General features: G+C 37.4%; 1 protein-coding gene across 9 annotated transcripts in view; it reads left to right on the plus strand.

Moving 5' to 3' along the window:
- Nucleotides 1-233: 233 nt before the first annotated feature.
- ZC3H13 (zinc finger CCCH-type containing 13) overlaps nucleotides 234-14,315 on the plus strand; it is a 48,262-nt gene continuing 34,180 nt past the window's right edge. For 2 of the 9 annotated variants that reach the window (XM_065054074.1, XM_065054082.1), the window contains exons 1-4: nucleotides 234-555; nucleotides 6,688-6,810; nucleotides 7,254-7,363; nucleotides 12,745-12,856. In XM_065054074.1, coding sequence (XP_064910146.1) covers nucleotides 238-555; nucleotides 6,688-6,810; nucleotides 7,254-7,363; nucleotides 12,745-12,856 — 663 coding nt within the window. In that variant the 5' untranslated portion in view covers nucleotides 234-237. Of the gene's footprint in view, nucleotides 556-4,601; nucleotides 4,637-6,684; nucleotides 6,811-7,253; nucleotides 7,364-12,744; nucleotides 12,857-14,315 lie in introns of those variants that run through there. The other 7 variants (XM_065054118.1, XM_065054091.1, XM_065054098.1 and 4 more) reach the window with 7 other exon arrangements.

Below are 14,315 nucleotides of genomic sequence, written 5' to 3' on the forward strand. Positions count from 1 at the left end.
GGGGATTGGACTGGATGATCTTTCCAGGTCCCTTCCAATCCCTGACATTCTGTGACTCCGCACCAACCATCGCGCAGCCGCTCGGGCCGAAGTCCCGTGCAGAGGCGCGGGCGGTGTTTCGGGCGGTGTTTCGGGCGATGTTTTGGGCGGTGTTTTGGGCGGTGTTTCGGGCGGTGTTTCGGGCGGTGTTTCGGGCGGTGTTGTGCTGCGGGTGTTCCCACCTCCCCGCCCACCCACATGTTGGCGCCGCCACTGCGGCCCTGCCCTCCCCATGCGACGTCATCACGAGCGGCGGCGCGGCGGGCGGCGCGGGGGCTGCCGGGAAGGGTGCGCGCGGCGCTGGCGGCGGCGGTTACCCAGCGGCCCCGGCGCGCGGGGGCAGGGCGGCGGGCGCCGTTGGGCTGCGGGAGCGGGTGTCGCTCCTCGTCTTCCTCTCCGTGTCGCTCCGCGCTCAGGCCCGGGAGGACGGACTCCCCCCTCGCCCCCTCCCACCCTCTCCGCCCCGGGCGGCGGCGGAGGAGGCGGCGGGGAGCGGCGCGGCAGCGGAAGGAGCAGGTGAGTGCGGCGGTGCGGCCGGGGGCACAGAGGGTGGAGGAGGGGAGGGCCGTGAGGGGAGGAGAGGCGGGAGTGGGCGTGTCGGGTCCCAGCGCCCCTTTACCCCGCCCTGGCCTGGGGGCCCGGGCCGACGGGGCTCGGGGGCGTTCGGCTTGTGGAGCGGAGCTGCGGGGAAGGGCGGCGCTGCAGCTCAGCACGTTGCGCGGCTGGGGGGCTCTGGGGAGAGGAGCCAGCCGGGAGAGCTGGGGGAGGCCCGCCGGCAGACGTTTGCTGGGGTGCAGTTCTGTCAGTCAGCGGCCGTGCTGGAGCCTGCCGCCCGTGTACTTGGATCTTCCCTGTTGGTGTTGTGGGTTTTGTTGGTTTTGGTTGGTTTTTTTTTTATTTTTTCCACTTCGGTGGGGCTCTTCTCCCACTTTCTGGCAGTAAAAAAAGTTTCTGCTTTATGTGCTTAGGGGAACTACTAATTTTGCTTATATACATTCACTTATCACCATTTCTTTAGATAGCAGCTACAAGCTAACTTCCATCCCTTCCAGAACTTGTAGACTGGGCATCTTGGGTTAGTGTTATGGATGGTCTGGTTAGGCCCTCAGCCTTGACTTCTCTGCTGGATTTTCACTCCACCATTGATTTCTTGTCAGCCTTTGCAACGCTGCTTGAAGAACAAGTTTTGACAGATAGTGCCAGGACCTTATGGCATCTTGCTCTGGTGGTGAAACATGTTACAGACAGGAGTGGACAGAATCAGCCCATTAACTGAGTGTATCTGAAAACTATAGGAGTGTGGCTATACATGGCTGTGCCCAAGATAATATGCCCAGCTTCTCAGCCTGCTTGAGTGTGATAACATGCTAATGCGGTGATCCAGTTTACAGATTGGAGATAACATGTACGCAACAAACTCGATATGAAGGTTGATTGAGCTTGGATCTGTCTGCACCAGTCTACTTAGTCTGGTAAAACATCTTTGAGGACTTTGTTAGACAAGTTATAGAATACCGTATACTTTATTTTGTCATAATAGGGCCTGATTTTTTATTTTATTTATTTACACATAGGAAGCCAACCATGATTTTATATTTGTGAAAACATAATTAGCAGTTGCTTATTAGTGCAAATGGAGAAATACCAAATGTTAAATTAGAGGGATAGGTTCAAGTTAATATGGTGATGGGTTAGCAGCATGGAGTTGTTAAAGAAAACTTGGGATAATTTCTAGTTTTTTGTCAAACAGGTTTCTCTGTGAGAGTTGAAGAGTATTAGACTGGCATTGCATAAATGTGCAACCAGTACTTGACTGGTTTTTTGAAAGTTGGTTTTGCTATTTTTAACATTACTTTTAGGTAGAAAACCTGTGGAGGTCCTTCAGATATCCCTATTTTATTAGTATTGTGCCATGGAAACATTAACACTGTAACCAGAAACAAAACATTTTAAGGTAGAATTTTTTTTTGGAAAAGTGAGGGGCAGCACTGATATTTTCCTCTTTCCAAGCTGTTATTTAGTTGTCAACAGGTATTTATCCTAGTGTGTTATAATTGGCTTATATGTGAACTTCTGTAAGATTTTAAAATTAACATTTTGCTTGTTGTTTTAAAAGATATATTATTTATCCACAGTTAGGATTTTTCTTAAGTGACGTAATGCTCAGCCTGTGTGTGGCATGCAGATATGCATGCACAGACATTGACATGCTTACTAGTGATGTCTTGGACTTCTTAAAGAGATTTTATTTCCTTACAGTTTTTTGTGAACTTTGCTTTTGTTGTGTTACCTTGCAGTTTCTAGTTTTCCTGTGGAAGGGAGATTAATATTTGTAGAGGGCTAGGTTAGGTTTTTCTATTAGAAAAGCACGTGTTTCAGATGTGTTTCTTTTGATTGTGGCTTATGTAATGTTATACTTCTACTGAAGAAAAATGTTAAGCATGCTTGACACCAAAATGTAGGAGTACTGATAATAAAAAAGTAGATTTTCACTGAATATTGTGTAAATCATATCATGCTCCATTGATTTCAGTTACATGGTTAGCGCCCACTAGGTATACTCACTTTACTCAAGTCTGTCTGCATTTAAGATTTATTCACGAAGTAACATTCTGAGATATACAGGATGTTTCAAAAAGATGGACCCAATTTCAAAGGCATAGTGGTTTCAGATTTAGTCTGTCTTTTTGAAACATCCTTCATTTTCCTTCAAATGGTAGTATAATTGATGCCATTAACATATTCTCTCTCACCCTAGAAAAGTTACTCCATTTGAAGACTAACATAGGTGCATCTGTGTGTATGTTATGGTAGTATTAAAATATTTCTAATTTATTATTAAATATTCATTTAGATCTTATTTATGTATGGAAAAATGAAACTTTACAGTTGAAATCTTAGCTATAGAATTTATTTTAGGAGTGTGAAATTAATTTTGCGTGATGGTAGTAAGCTGTTTCAGAAGTTGCAGACACTTCAGTGCCCCTTAATAGATTTAGCAATGTCATGTACCTGAAACACAGAAGTACATAATTTTCTACTTAGAAACTTTTTTTTTAAAGTCATAGTAGTAATTATTTGAAATGTTGAAATATGAGTGCTCAAGACTTTGTCCACACTGATACTCAGTACTGTTTAATCCACATCAGTGTTTGATAAGGAGATGGTAGTTCAGAAACACAGATGTTTGATGGAAAGAAAAATTGTTGCACTGGCCATCAGTGTGGGATTGATAGGAGGACTGTGATCATCAAGGATAAAGCAACGTAAGATGAAAATGTGGGAGAATTGAACAAGGGATGGGAATTTTTATGGTTTATTCCATTGAAATTGTTCTTGATTCTCCATTAATGCACAGTCTGAAAAATTTGGAAATGAAACAATTTTTTCCCTCTTACAGTACTTGTCTATAAGCAAGAAAGCTTGTCAGTAATCTAAAACCGCTGCTGTGCATCTGAGATTTCAACTGCAATATTATTTTAATAATGTCCTTATTTTTTCAACTTGGTCTTTGAAGAATTAAAATGGGAGTGACTGCATTTTCAGGTACAGTCTCTCAAATGTAGTGTTTGGCAGAGAGACAAACTGAGGAATTTTCACTGAATAATGTGTCTGGACTCTAATCCTGCAGCCTGTATAACAGCTATATTCACTTAACAGTGAAATTTAACACAGTTCTGATTGCAGGACTGACACCGTCCTGGTAATATGTGCATACAGAAACTAATATGCTGTGCTGTCACAGCTTGCCATTTTTGTTTGCTTAGAATAACTTCTCATGAAATATCTCTTCTGTTAATGAAGTATCAAGTTTTAATGACAAACTGGTGGGTATGGGTTAGAATGTAAGGACAGAATTGACAGAATGCTTCCTGAAATAGTACGCTTTTTCTTTTCTGATACCAAGTTTTTATTTTATTTAAAATAAGGGGTTTTACAGCCTTTGAAAGATCCATGGTTGGATGATATTCTCTTAATTTCCTTATAGGAAATTATCAGACAAAATATAGGGAAGTAGGTAGCTGGAATCAAATTATGTGTTCCATTATTGTGATATTAGCTCTTTAGCCCTGTCCATGTTTAAAACTATCCTTTAAGCCTAGTCATCATCACAACTTCATATAGGAGTTAATTCCAAGAAGGTAACTATTTGCTGGGTAGAAAGTAATAACAACAACAACAACAAGAAGGTGTTTTCTCTCTGTTTCTTTGAGAATAAAAGGAGATTAAAATTAGCAGACAAAGTGGATGTAATTTTTTTTTTTTTGTATTTGTATGCAGCTATCATGTCAGTGTGTACTTATGTATTATAAGCACTCATTTTATCTGTCCTTCGTGCGTTGAACCCTCTCCCTGTGCCATTGCCAGTGCCGTTCTTCTAACCCTTTTTATTTCAGGTATGACTCTTTTTACCGTAAATACTTGAATCAAATTCCGTATCTGGTATATGATTGTCTTACTAAAATGCTTTTGTATATGTCAGTCATTTTTTATCCTCTATTAAAGGGTGTAGCTGCATGAAACCTTACAAATTCAGTGGGTTTTTTTGCTGAAATACAGTGGGAAACAATCCTGAAATGGAAGGGTGCTCAGCTAGGTGAGATGTGGTATTGTTTTGCTTTCTAACTTTAATGATTTATCCTGTCAGACTTTATAACTACTGCCGCACATTGAGCTGTCCACAATGACTCCTAATTATTTTTCTTAGAAGACTGGACTAATTTGAACTCATCAAGTATTTAGATAAAATCATTTCTCCTTGTGTGCATTACGTTGTATTTATTTGCATTTCATCTGCTGTTGTATTACTCAATTTTCTAACTCAATTAGATCTTTCTGGAAATCTCTATTATTCACAGTTTTTACTAACCCAAATAATTTCCTACTACTGGCAAATTCTACTGTTTCACTGTCTGCTTCCACTAATTGATGTTAACCATTGTTTTTAATGTCTGGTGTGCATCACATGGTTAACTTTTACCCCCTCGAGCATCTTGGTTCATGTCTTGGTTATCTGAACCTTACTTGTGAATAAAATTCTTCAGATAATCAAAGGCTTAGAGAAGTAGTCACTAGAACTGAGAAATCTCTCAAGTATGCAGTGTAAGCTTTCTTTTTTTCTGTTGCTTATAAAGAGCTAAAATGCTTAGCAAGAGCTTCAGCACAGGGTTTTTGTTTGTAGAAAGTGTACAAGTGTCAGTCTTTTAGGGAGGTCTTGTCATTGAAGTAACCATAGGATTCAGATAATAGAAGTTTCACTAAAGTACAAAGGAGAATAGCAGGTATTATCAAGTGTCAAGTGTAAAATGTAAGTTACAGTAGTATTACATTTTATGTACGTTTGCCCACATTTACACATTATACTTTTTTTCTGTAGAATGAAACCTTACAGTCTGAATGCTATGGGAACATATTGCTGGTCAGATCAGTGAAAATTTGTATTGATCCAATCTGGTGAGAGTTAGTTGAAATTTGTATTATTCTGACTCTGTGGATGATGTTTGCATCATTTTTAACTTTGTGTGTGAGAAACTGCCTGAAGTGTGTGTGCTCTAAACACAGTGACATGTGGATAGGACTAGAGGAGACAGCAGAAGGGTAGGAGATTAGTGTTTGGCTAATTGTGTTATACTAACTAAGAAGCTATAGAATGGTGGCACTTTGCAGTACAACAAAGAGGTGGTTTTTGAGCTGTGTATAAATTGTCCATCATCTGGCAGATTTTTCTGAATTGATTTTATTTCTGTGTAGAACAAGTAGCACTTAAAGAATGGACAGTAATTTTTGGAGCTCATTTTGCCTTTTTTCTACAACCTTTCTCAGTGTCCTATATATATATATATATATTTTTTTTTTTTTTAAATATATATATGTATATATAGCTTTCTTTCTATATCCAATAACTCCCTTCTTTCTCAGGTAAGGTGAATTGTGACTTCTTATTTATCAAACTTATGCTATATTTGCTTCAAAATCTGTTTTTCCTAATGAAAAGGAGTTATTCTAGAGAAGCTTAAGAAGTGTATCACTATTGTGGTGTGGGTTGTTTTGTTTTGTTGTTTGTTTTTTCCTAAACTCAGATGGTTCCAAATAGTTGTAGAACACAAATCAGAAACAAACATAGACTGTGGATGATATCAAGGTGGTTTTCAATAGGTTGTGACACAAAACAAAGTGGGGGGAAAAATTGAGGTCTTGATTTTGGAGTTTCTGAAAATGGGAGTCATTTGTAGTGGTCAGAACCTGGGAGGTTGGTGTAGTAACATTAAAGGTTCTTTTCACTTGAGGTCACTTGAGTTGATGCACAAAAAAAACACGAAGAAGAAATGCATTTATTCTGTGTGGTGTTTGCTACCTAAATGAATAACATGTCATAGGACCTTTCCCGAAAAGAAGCTGAAGAATCCAAATCAAGTCATAAAGTAAAACAAAAAGTTGTCATTACTGGTGTTCAGCTGACTAGTTCAAATCAGAGGCATTCTTTGCTATTAGATACATTTCACTCATTTATGACTACTTTTTCTTTCTTCATCACCTCTACAGCAATTCTTACAACCTATATCATATTGTTTTGTTCATGTGAGTTCAGTGTCAATAGCCCCAGACTGAAGGATTTTACAGTTTTGCTTTTTTTTTTGGTTGAAGTAGTACAAAATGTCAAAAATTAGAAGGAAGGTCACAGTGGAAAATACCAAGACCATATCTGATAGCACATCCCGAAGACCCAGTGTGTTTGAAAGGCTTGGACCCAGCACTGGAAGTACTGCAGAGGTGAGTTGTAAAAGTGTTCTTCTTTTTCTCCCCACCCCAGTATCTTCTTTTCCAGGATTTAGATGGTGGGAAAGAGTAGCTCACAACTACCAGATACTCAGATGTCACTAATGTTAGTGAAAGTGAAAAGAACTTAACATATGGATGTTCAACATACTAATACTAGAATTTTCAAATAACGTGTGTTGTCCCAGCTTCTGGAGAGGAGCAGTAGTATTGTACATATTAATAGTATTCCCACCAACCTAAATTTTTCTCTGCCAGACCTGATGCTCACTGTTGATTTTTTTATTTTTTTTTTTTTAATAAGTTATATTACTGGTGGACAAAAAGTACAGATTAATGGGAGATAATGTGGAGTCATTTGTTTGTTCTGCCACACTCACACCAATGGTATTTCCAGAAATGAGTGTGAAATTCACCCAGTAATGTCTGTCTCTTAGACACAGTGCCGTAACTGGCTGAAGACTGGCAACTGCCTCTATGGGAACACATGTAGATTCGTACATGGCCCTTCACCACGAGGTAAAGGCTATAGCAGCAGTTATAGAAGGTAAATCAAGAACTCACTTTGAATTCTTCACATGCTGTAGGAAAATAGCTTTTTCAACTGTCTTCTGTTGTGTTTTTTTAAATTTTTTTTGAAGTGAAATGCTGTGGTGTGCCTAATGGTATGCTTTATTGGTAACCAATTGCATTGTGAAGCTGTTTAAAGAATTAATCTGGCATTTGCAGTGGGTTTTCCCAGGATTTTTGTGTGTATATAGCTTTAAAAGATGAATGCTGGATGTGGATTAACTTCTTATATTACTTGAAATGGGTTGACATACCTTAAAACTTTTAATTTTTTTTTTGCATAGTGTCACTGCAGCTTCTGATATGCCTTTCTATCCTTTACTAAAATGCTGTTTTGCAACTACTTACAGCAGTACTCACATACTTGCAGTCCTTCTGCCTTTGCTATAGTTTGATGAATGTCTCTTCATTCTCTCCTGTTGTGAGAAAACACTTGTCACAAAACTACGTTTTGAAAATTATCTGTCAGATGTAGAACAGATATCCTGTATCATAGGAAGAGATCCAAAAAGTTTCTTCATTTTTCAGAAGATATTTTTTTATTGTCTGCCTGTTCTTATATTACTGTAATTTAAAAATTGCAGTTTTTTGACTGTGGTTTGTGTGACATAATACCTTACTTAACTGGAACTAAATGTGGCAGTAAGTTTGTAATATTCTTCCTATAAAGGACAAAAAGATAGTAGAGTTTTAGTATAGTACCTGTTTGTATGAAGACTTCACATTTTACAAACAACTGTACTTCATAATGCTACAGTAATGACAGTGGTACTTCTAGATTACGGATGGGTGCACTGAAGCATCAAAGTATGAAGTAACAACAGGAAGGTGGCCATGAGGTTAGGGTTCTGTTTCTGATTCTTTTTCCTGTTCCTGTGGCATAATCTCAGGATGATCTTGACTTTGCTTGTTGGATCTTCAATTGCTTCTAAGGTGGTAGCAGCTGGGATACAAAATATATCACTGAGCTTAATATTTCTTTCAGTGCATAAAGATTTTGCTCTGTTTTGTACTGAATATTCCAAATGGGGAAAAAAGAGTGATTTACTGGTGGAGATTAAATTTAAAAATGGTTAGAATGTCACTTTCTCCTTGATTTCAGTGTTTGGAACACTCAGTGCATAGTTCTGTTTGGTCATTTGAAGAAAAGTCACATTTCTTTTAATGACCTAAGCTTTGTTTCTGCTTCACTGTCACCACTGACATTTAAGAATAATGTTGATTTACTTCTTCTTATTGCTGTTTTTTACTAGCACTATATGAAAAAGTCAAAGGACAGATTTTGCTGTATATTTGTCTGATACATTCAGCATTTAATAAAGGTGTTCTTAAAACTGAAAAGGAGGAGGAGGCCCCTACCTACCCACCTCCCCACACACATGCCAAAACAGACAAATAAAAAAAAGCATACTCGTTTTCAGAAGTTTCTAGTGGTAGCTCTTGGCCAGGTACAGAAAAACCTGTTTTATATACATAATGAAATGTTGGCATTTTCATGCCATTTAACATTACAGAGATTTTTACAAATGTTATTCAAGTATTTTGAATGCAATTTTATTGGTTTCTTGCAAGCTCAGCTAATGCTACTTCTGCATCAGTTCAGTTCAAGCAGTATTGTTGTTAAATTATCTGGGACAACATAATGGCGATTTATCTATGTGTGTTCAGTCAGGCCTGCTGCTGAAGTCTTTTGTCTGCTTTGCAAGAGGTTTGGAAGGACAAAGCATGTCTTATTGCCTTTCTTTATTGACCCTCTAATTTCATACCTGTCTTAAATAAATCTGCTTTTTAATGGTTTTGTCTGACCATGATGCCTCCCATAGTTCAGAACATTGACAGACAGAAGGAAAACATGACTCTAAGGTATAAAAAAAGACTCTTAAATCTAGTTTTGTTATAACTCCATCTCAGTATTAATGCTACCTCTCCTAGCATTTCAATCTTGTTGTTATAAAAATAAAACCTAGCTTTTTTTAATATAAAAAGCTGTCCTGATGAGGATATTAAGAATTCAGTAACAGACCTGGTAGTCTTCCAGGCATATAAAGTAAGGAAAAGCTAACAAGGGAAGAGCTGTGTGTAAATACTGCTGTCCCACAAGGAATTTTGCTCTCTTGCTCCACTCATAGATTGTTGGTTAGTTGCTTGGCATCGTCCTGCTGGTTCTCTTACACTGTCGTCAGGATCTGTGCCATTGTAGTGTCCCTCTCTTAGCCTATCTGATCCTCTTTGTTCTGGATCATTACACTGGGTTTAAAAAACTAATCAAACCAGAAGTCATATTAGGTAAGAATGTATACATTTTGCAAGGTGCAAATATTGTTGTATGGGAAAGTGAAACACTGGACAATGTTTCATGAGCATTCAGTTATAATATGTACATTATACACTAATGATTGTCATCTGCCTATACATGTACATGTGCACACACATACAAACAGATATTCTCAGGTGTGTTGTGACATGTGTCTGTTGTTAGGGAGTTGTTTCTGAAGAGGTACAGAAGCAAATGGAGGTCCTGTTGTGAATGTTCATTTCTTATCAAAGCTACTGAATATGGAGAACTGAACTGTTGCAGGAACTGCACTGCTTAAAATTTGAAATTACAAAATTCTGCATTTTAAGCCTTATTTAAAGGATGTCCCCAGCACAAAATATGAAGTCATTAAAGAGAAATCTTTTATTGAGTAGTTTTCTTCGTACAGTATACAGAGATAATGCTGTGGAGCCTTTTGTGTGAAAGGTTCTACCTGTTTCATACTAGCCACATCATCTTAAATCACAGAGGTAAAATTGTAGTTATCTATTGAAGTTCAGCACTGTGCATTACATGGAATAACCAAAGGTCCCTTTTGGAGGGAGGTGACGGGAAAAGTTATGTAGAAAAGAAGCCGTTGTGTAAAAACTAAAATTGTGGTACACCTGAAAGAAAAATCAGCTAGGAGGCCAGCTTGTTTTAATGTTCATTAAGCTAAAGTATCTGAAAGCAGTCACCGCTTCCTGAACGATCATTTCTGAAAATTTGATAGTTTTTTTGATCTTATTGTGTTAGACTTTTTGGGGGGTTATGATGGTGTCATTTTTGGGGGGAGCAGTAGGATGGCTACCACAATTTTGGTGTAGTTATAAAGTGTTATAAAGCTGAAAATATAACCTCAAAACCAGACATAAAACTGTCAACAAGCCCCAACTCTGAAGCTATAGCTTTTTTCATTTCTGTGATTTCTTGATAGTTTCAGTAATCTTTAAGTAGATTTGAACAACATTTTAAAAAAATTAGTTTTTTCTTCCGCTCCAAACTGAAAAAGGCACCAGTTGAGGGTGAAATGGTTTAAACGTTTTTTCACTCCAGCGTATAACTTTAAAAAAACCTAAATTATTGAAATATCAAGTGTCTATCTGGAGTGTACATGAAAATTCTCTTGCTCTCTCCTTCAGCTACTGTTTTTGTTTGTTTTTTTCTGAAATTTCTTCTCTTGAAGACCAATGTTACCAGTACATTATCTGTGACTTCTTTGCCTTTCAAATTATTTTTCACTTTCACAAGTCCAAATCCGTTGTGGCATAACTGAAGTATTATTAAAAATTAAGGTGTTGAATTGCCACTCTAGTGTTCAAAGATGGTTTATTTGTTGAGGTAGATGATAGCTGGAATGCTTCAGACTGTTTTGGTAATGCAAAGGAATTACCTTTCTAAGATGGGAGGAGGGGGAGAAAAAGATACCTTGAATCTTAACCTTTGCTAAAGCCACAGACTTTAAAGAAGGTATAATAATGCACACACAGAAGATAACATCCAGCATACAAATACAAATAAGTTACATGATCCTTCTTAGTGCCGAAAGAAGCAGCATGTTTCTGTTTTGTACCTTTCCTCTGATCTAGAATGACTCGTACTTACAACTTCATGGGGAATTAAATACATTTAAAAATTAGAGCAGTCACTGGTCTTTTTCTCCTTGGATCCTAAGACACTTTATGACACAGTTTAAATAATTAAATATAGGTAACATTGCAAAAGAGGAAGTGAAACCAAATTACTATTTTTCAAGTATGCACAGGTTCAAAATGAAATCATATTAATTGGATTTTTTTTTGTATGCATAATTTGTGAGAGACAGTTTACCCTTTGTGTATTATGTGACAGAGAATGTAAGAAACAATATTTTCTAAATGGAAACCCTAATTCAGTCTGAAAAACAGAACAAATGTAAATTTCATTATTCAAATATTATATGTAACTCAACTAAGGCAGCATCAGTATCTCCTTGTGATTTGTTAGTGTAGGCTGATAGGAACATATACAGTAGTTTCATACAATGCTTTCACAGAAGAGTCTGTAATTATGGCTAACAGCTGTCACAGAAGTACCAAACTCCATATCAAGCCAGATTTGTATGAAGAGAAAAATCTGTCTTCTTGAACTGAAAGATCATTTGAAGCAGCTTCTACATCCCCTTTCCTTAAGAACTTGTTTAAATCTGAGGGTTGTTATCTTTTAACCTGTAAGAGAGAAATGAACTTGTGAATCCATACTAAGAGAGGGCAAAATTATACAGATGTCTTGTAATAGTATAGGATGTTCCCCCTCCTTTCCTATATGACATTAATGCCTTTTATAGAAAATGTACCTTAAAGTTGCATGACTAGTAGAGTTCATACAATATTTTGAAATTAAATAATGAAATAACTATGTTACTGCAAGATAGAAAATGGAGGAGGCCTCCAAGAGTGAATTTCTAGTGCATGGTCTTGCAATAGTGTGTTTTTTGTGTGGCAGTCTCACCAAGGTAGGGGAGTATGACACCTAGGTCAGGTTATCTCCACTTGCAGACTTCATCTGTATTCATAGTTGTGCTTCTTACTAGTCTACAGTAGTTTGACTCTGTATTACTTATATATTCTTTACATATGTACTAAAAAAATAAGAAATATGTGTATTAAATGCAGCTTAGAATATGGAAAAGGCTCAGGATATCTTGAAAGACTTGGTAGGAGTGATTGTGAAACACATTTGTATGATGATCACAAAAAGTTGATTTGTTCTCAGTAGGGTCACCTGAAGCTGATCTAGAGTTGTAACTGAGTCACACCATATATACACATACATGTCATTTTTCTTCTTAGAGTCAAGTCTTCCTTGATGTTCTGAAAGAGTTTGTTTTTAAAATGCTTAAGCTCATTAGAACTGAATATTTTTTTTTTATTCATTCACTTAATTTCTGGGTGGGAGGTTGAGATGTTTTTGTATATACTAAAAAACAAAACAAACAAAACAAACCAAAGCTAAAGGCAGATTTTTATTCCTTTAAAAACAGTCGTATAGAACTGCTCATATGATGTTTCTGTATCATACAGGTCACCAGAAAGACCGACTGGAGATCTTCGGGAAAGAATGAAGAATAAACGTCAAGATGTTGAGGCAGAGCCACAGAAACGAAGTACAGAGGAATCATCCTCTCCTGTTAGGGTAAGAATGGAGTTTGCAGGACTCCAGAATCCTTCAGTAGCAATTGGGCAGTGTGTCCTAGAAACCTGATCATGGTGACTTGTAATATTTAAAATGTCTTAATGACTTGATCATTTTGTACGTAGCATGTGGCAAAATTTCATTATGAAGTGTCTTAACAATTATTATATTTTGCAGCAATTTCTGATCTTTTAGTCCACAAAGTTTTTTTATAAATTTCACAGACTAAAATATGTTATGAGTACTGATAAACATGTGTTTAATAATAGTGCAGACTCTTTGATTATTACAAAGGAACTGTATTAACTATTGTTCCAATCATCCACTGTTTTTCCCCTGACACTTACTCATACCCATTGTTCACATGCACCCTGACTTCAATTGTTCATCCCAAATTTGATTTTTACTGTTGTGCTGGTTCATTTCACCTTCCTTCTCATACTCATCAGCCATCCCAACTGCTCACTTACGGATTATGCAAAAGATTAATTCATTATCGTTCTCATTTTCTAAGCATCTTTCTGCAACCTCGAACCCCTCAAATATCAGAAATTAACTCATTCTAAAATTGTGTTATCTGTTCCTGCACTGATGTTACAAATAGGGGCAGAGTTGGTAGTGTGACCCTGCACCTCTGTAACAATAGCACCGGTGTATTCCTGCATCATGTTTTTTAAGACAGTCTTCATATGAATAATGATTAAAAGTTTTTATTTGTGAAAAATCAGTTTTGCTTCTGCAGGTTATTAACAGCATTCTTTTTTTTTTTCCCCCTCTCGGGTTTGTTCCTACTTACTGTGTAAAATGAATTTTTATGTCAGGTGTAAAGAAATCAACAGCAGCTGCTATCATTAAATTAACAGAATGGCTTACCTTCCAATCATGTTTTCAGTTGCTGTTAATTAGTATAAACTTTCACTCTTTTTACTCTTTTACTTAAATGTGTTTCTTTTATTTTCTAATAGTTTGAATAAACTGTTCAGTTATTGAGTACATGGTTGGTGGGAAAAGTGTTTTTTCCAACCGTCATTAAAAATTTACTGTAACTTCTTGTCTCCTGGTACAATTCTAATTTTGATGTAATTCTTACTTTCAATTAGTTAACCCTGCTTTTTATAGTGTTCTATGAATGTACCAATAAAATACTTTTAAACAGCTAAAGCCCAAGTAAAGGTGAACTGGAAGCAATAATTAAAAAGGATTGGAGAATTAGGGGGTCTGTTAAAGTACCAAAGGATTATTTACAGGATAAGCACACTGCAGAGGAAAAGTTCCTCTGCTTCAGTCTCATAAAACAGAAGGCTGAGGAAACCACTGAGCTTTTGTATTAGTTGCATGGAGGCAACTCTCAAAATGTGGTATATGGAAAGAAAATATTCTAGAACAAATAGATGAAGAGGGGGTGTCGTCAAGAATTGCATCGCAAAGAAGCGGGATATCTGAAAAGACAGAAGACTGA

The sequence above is a fragment of the Columba livia genome, chromosome 1 (genome assembly GCF_036013475.1).
Source record: "Columba livia isolate bColLiv1 breed racing homer chromosome 1, bColLiv1.pat.W.v2, whole genome shotgun sequence".
NCBI lineage: Eukaryota > Metazoa > Chordata > Aves > Columbiformes > Columbidae > Columba > Columba livia.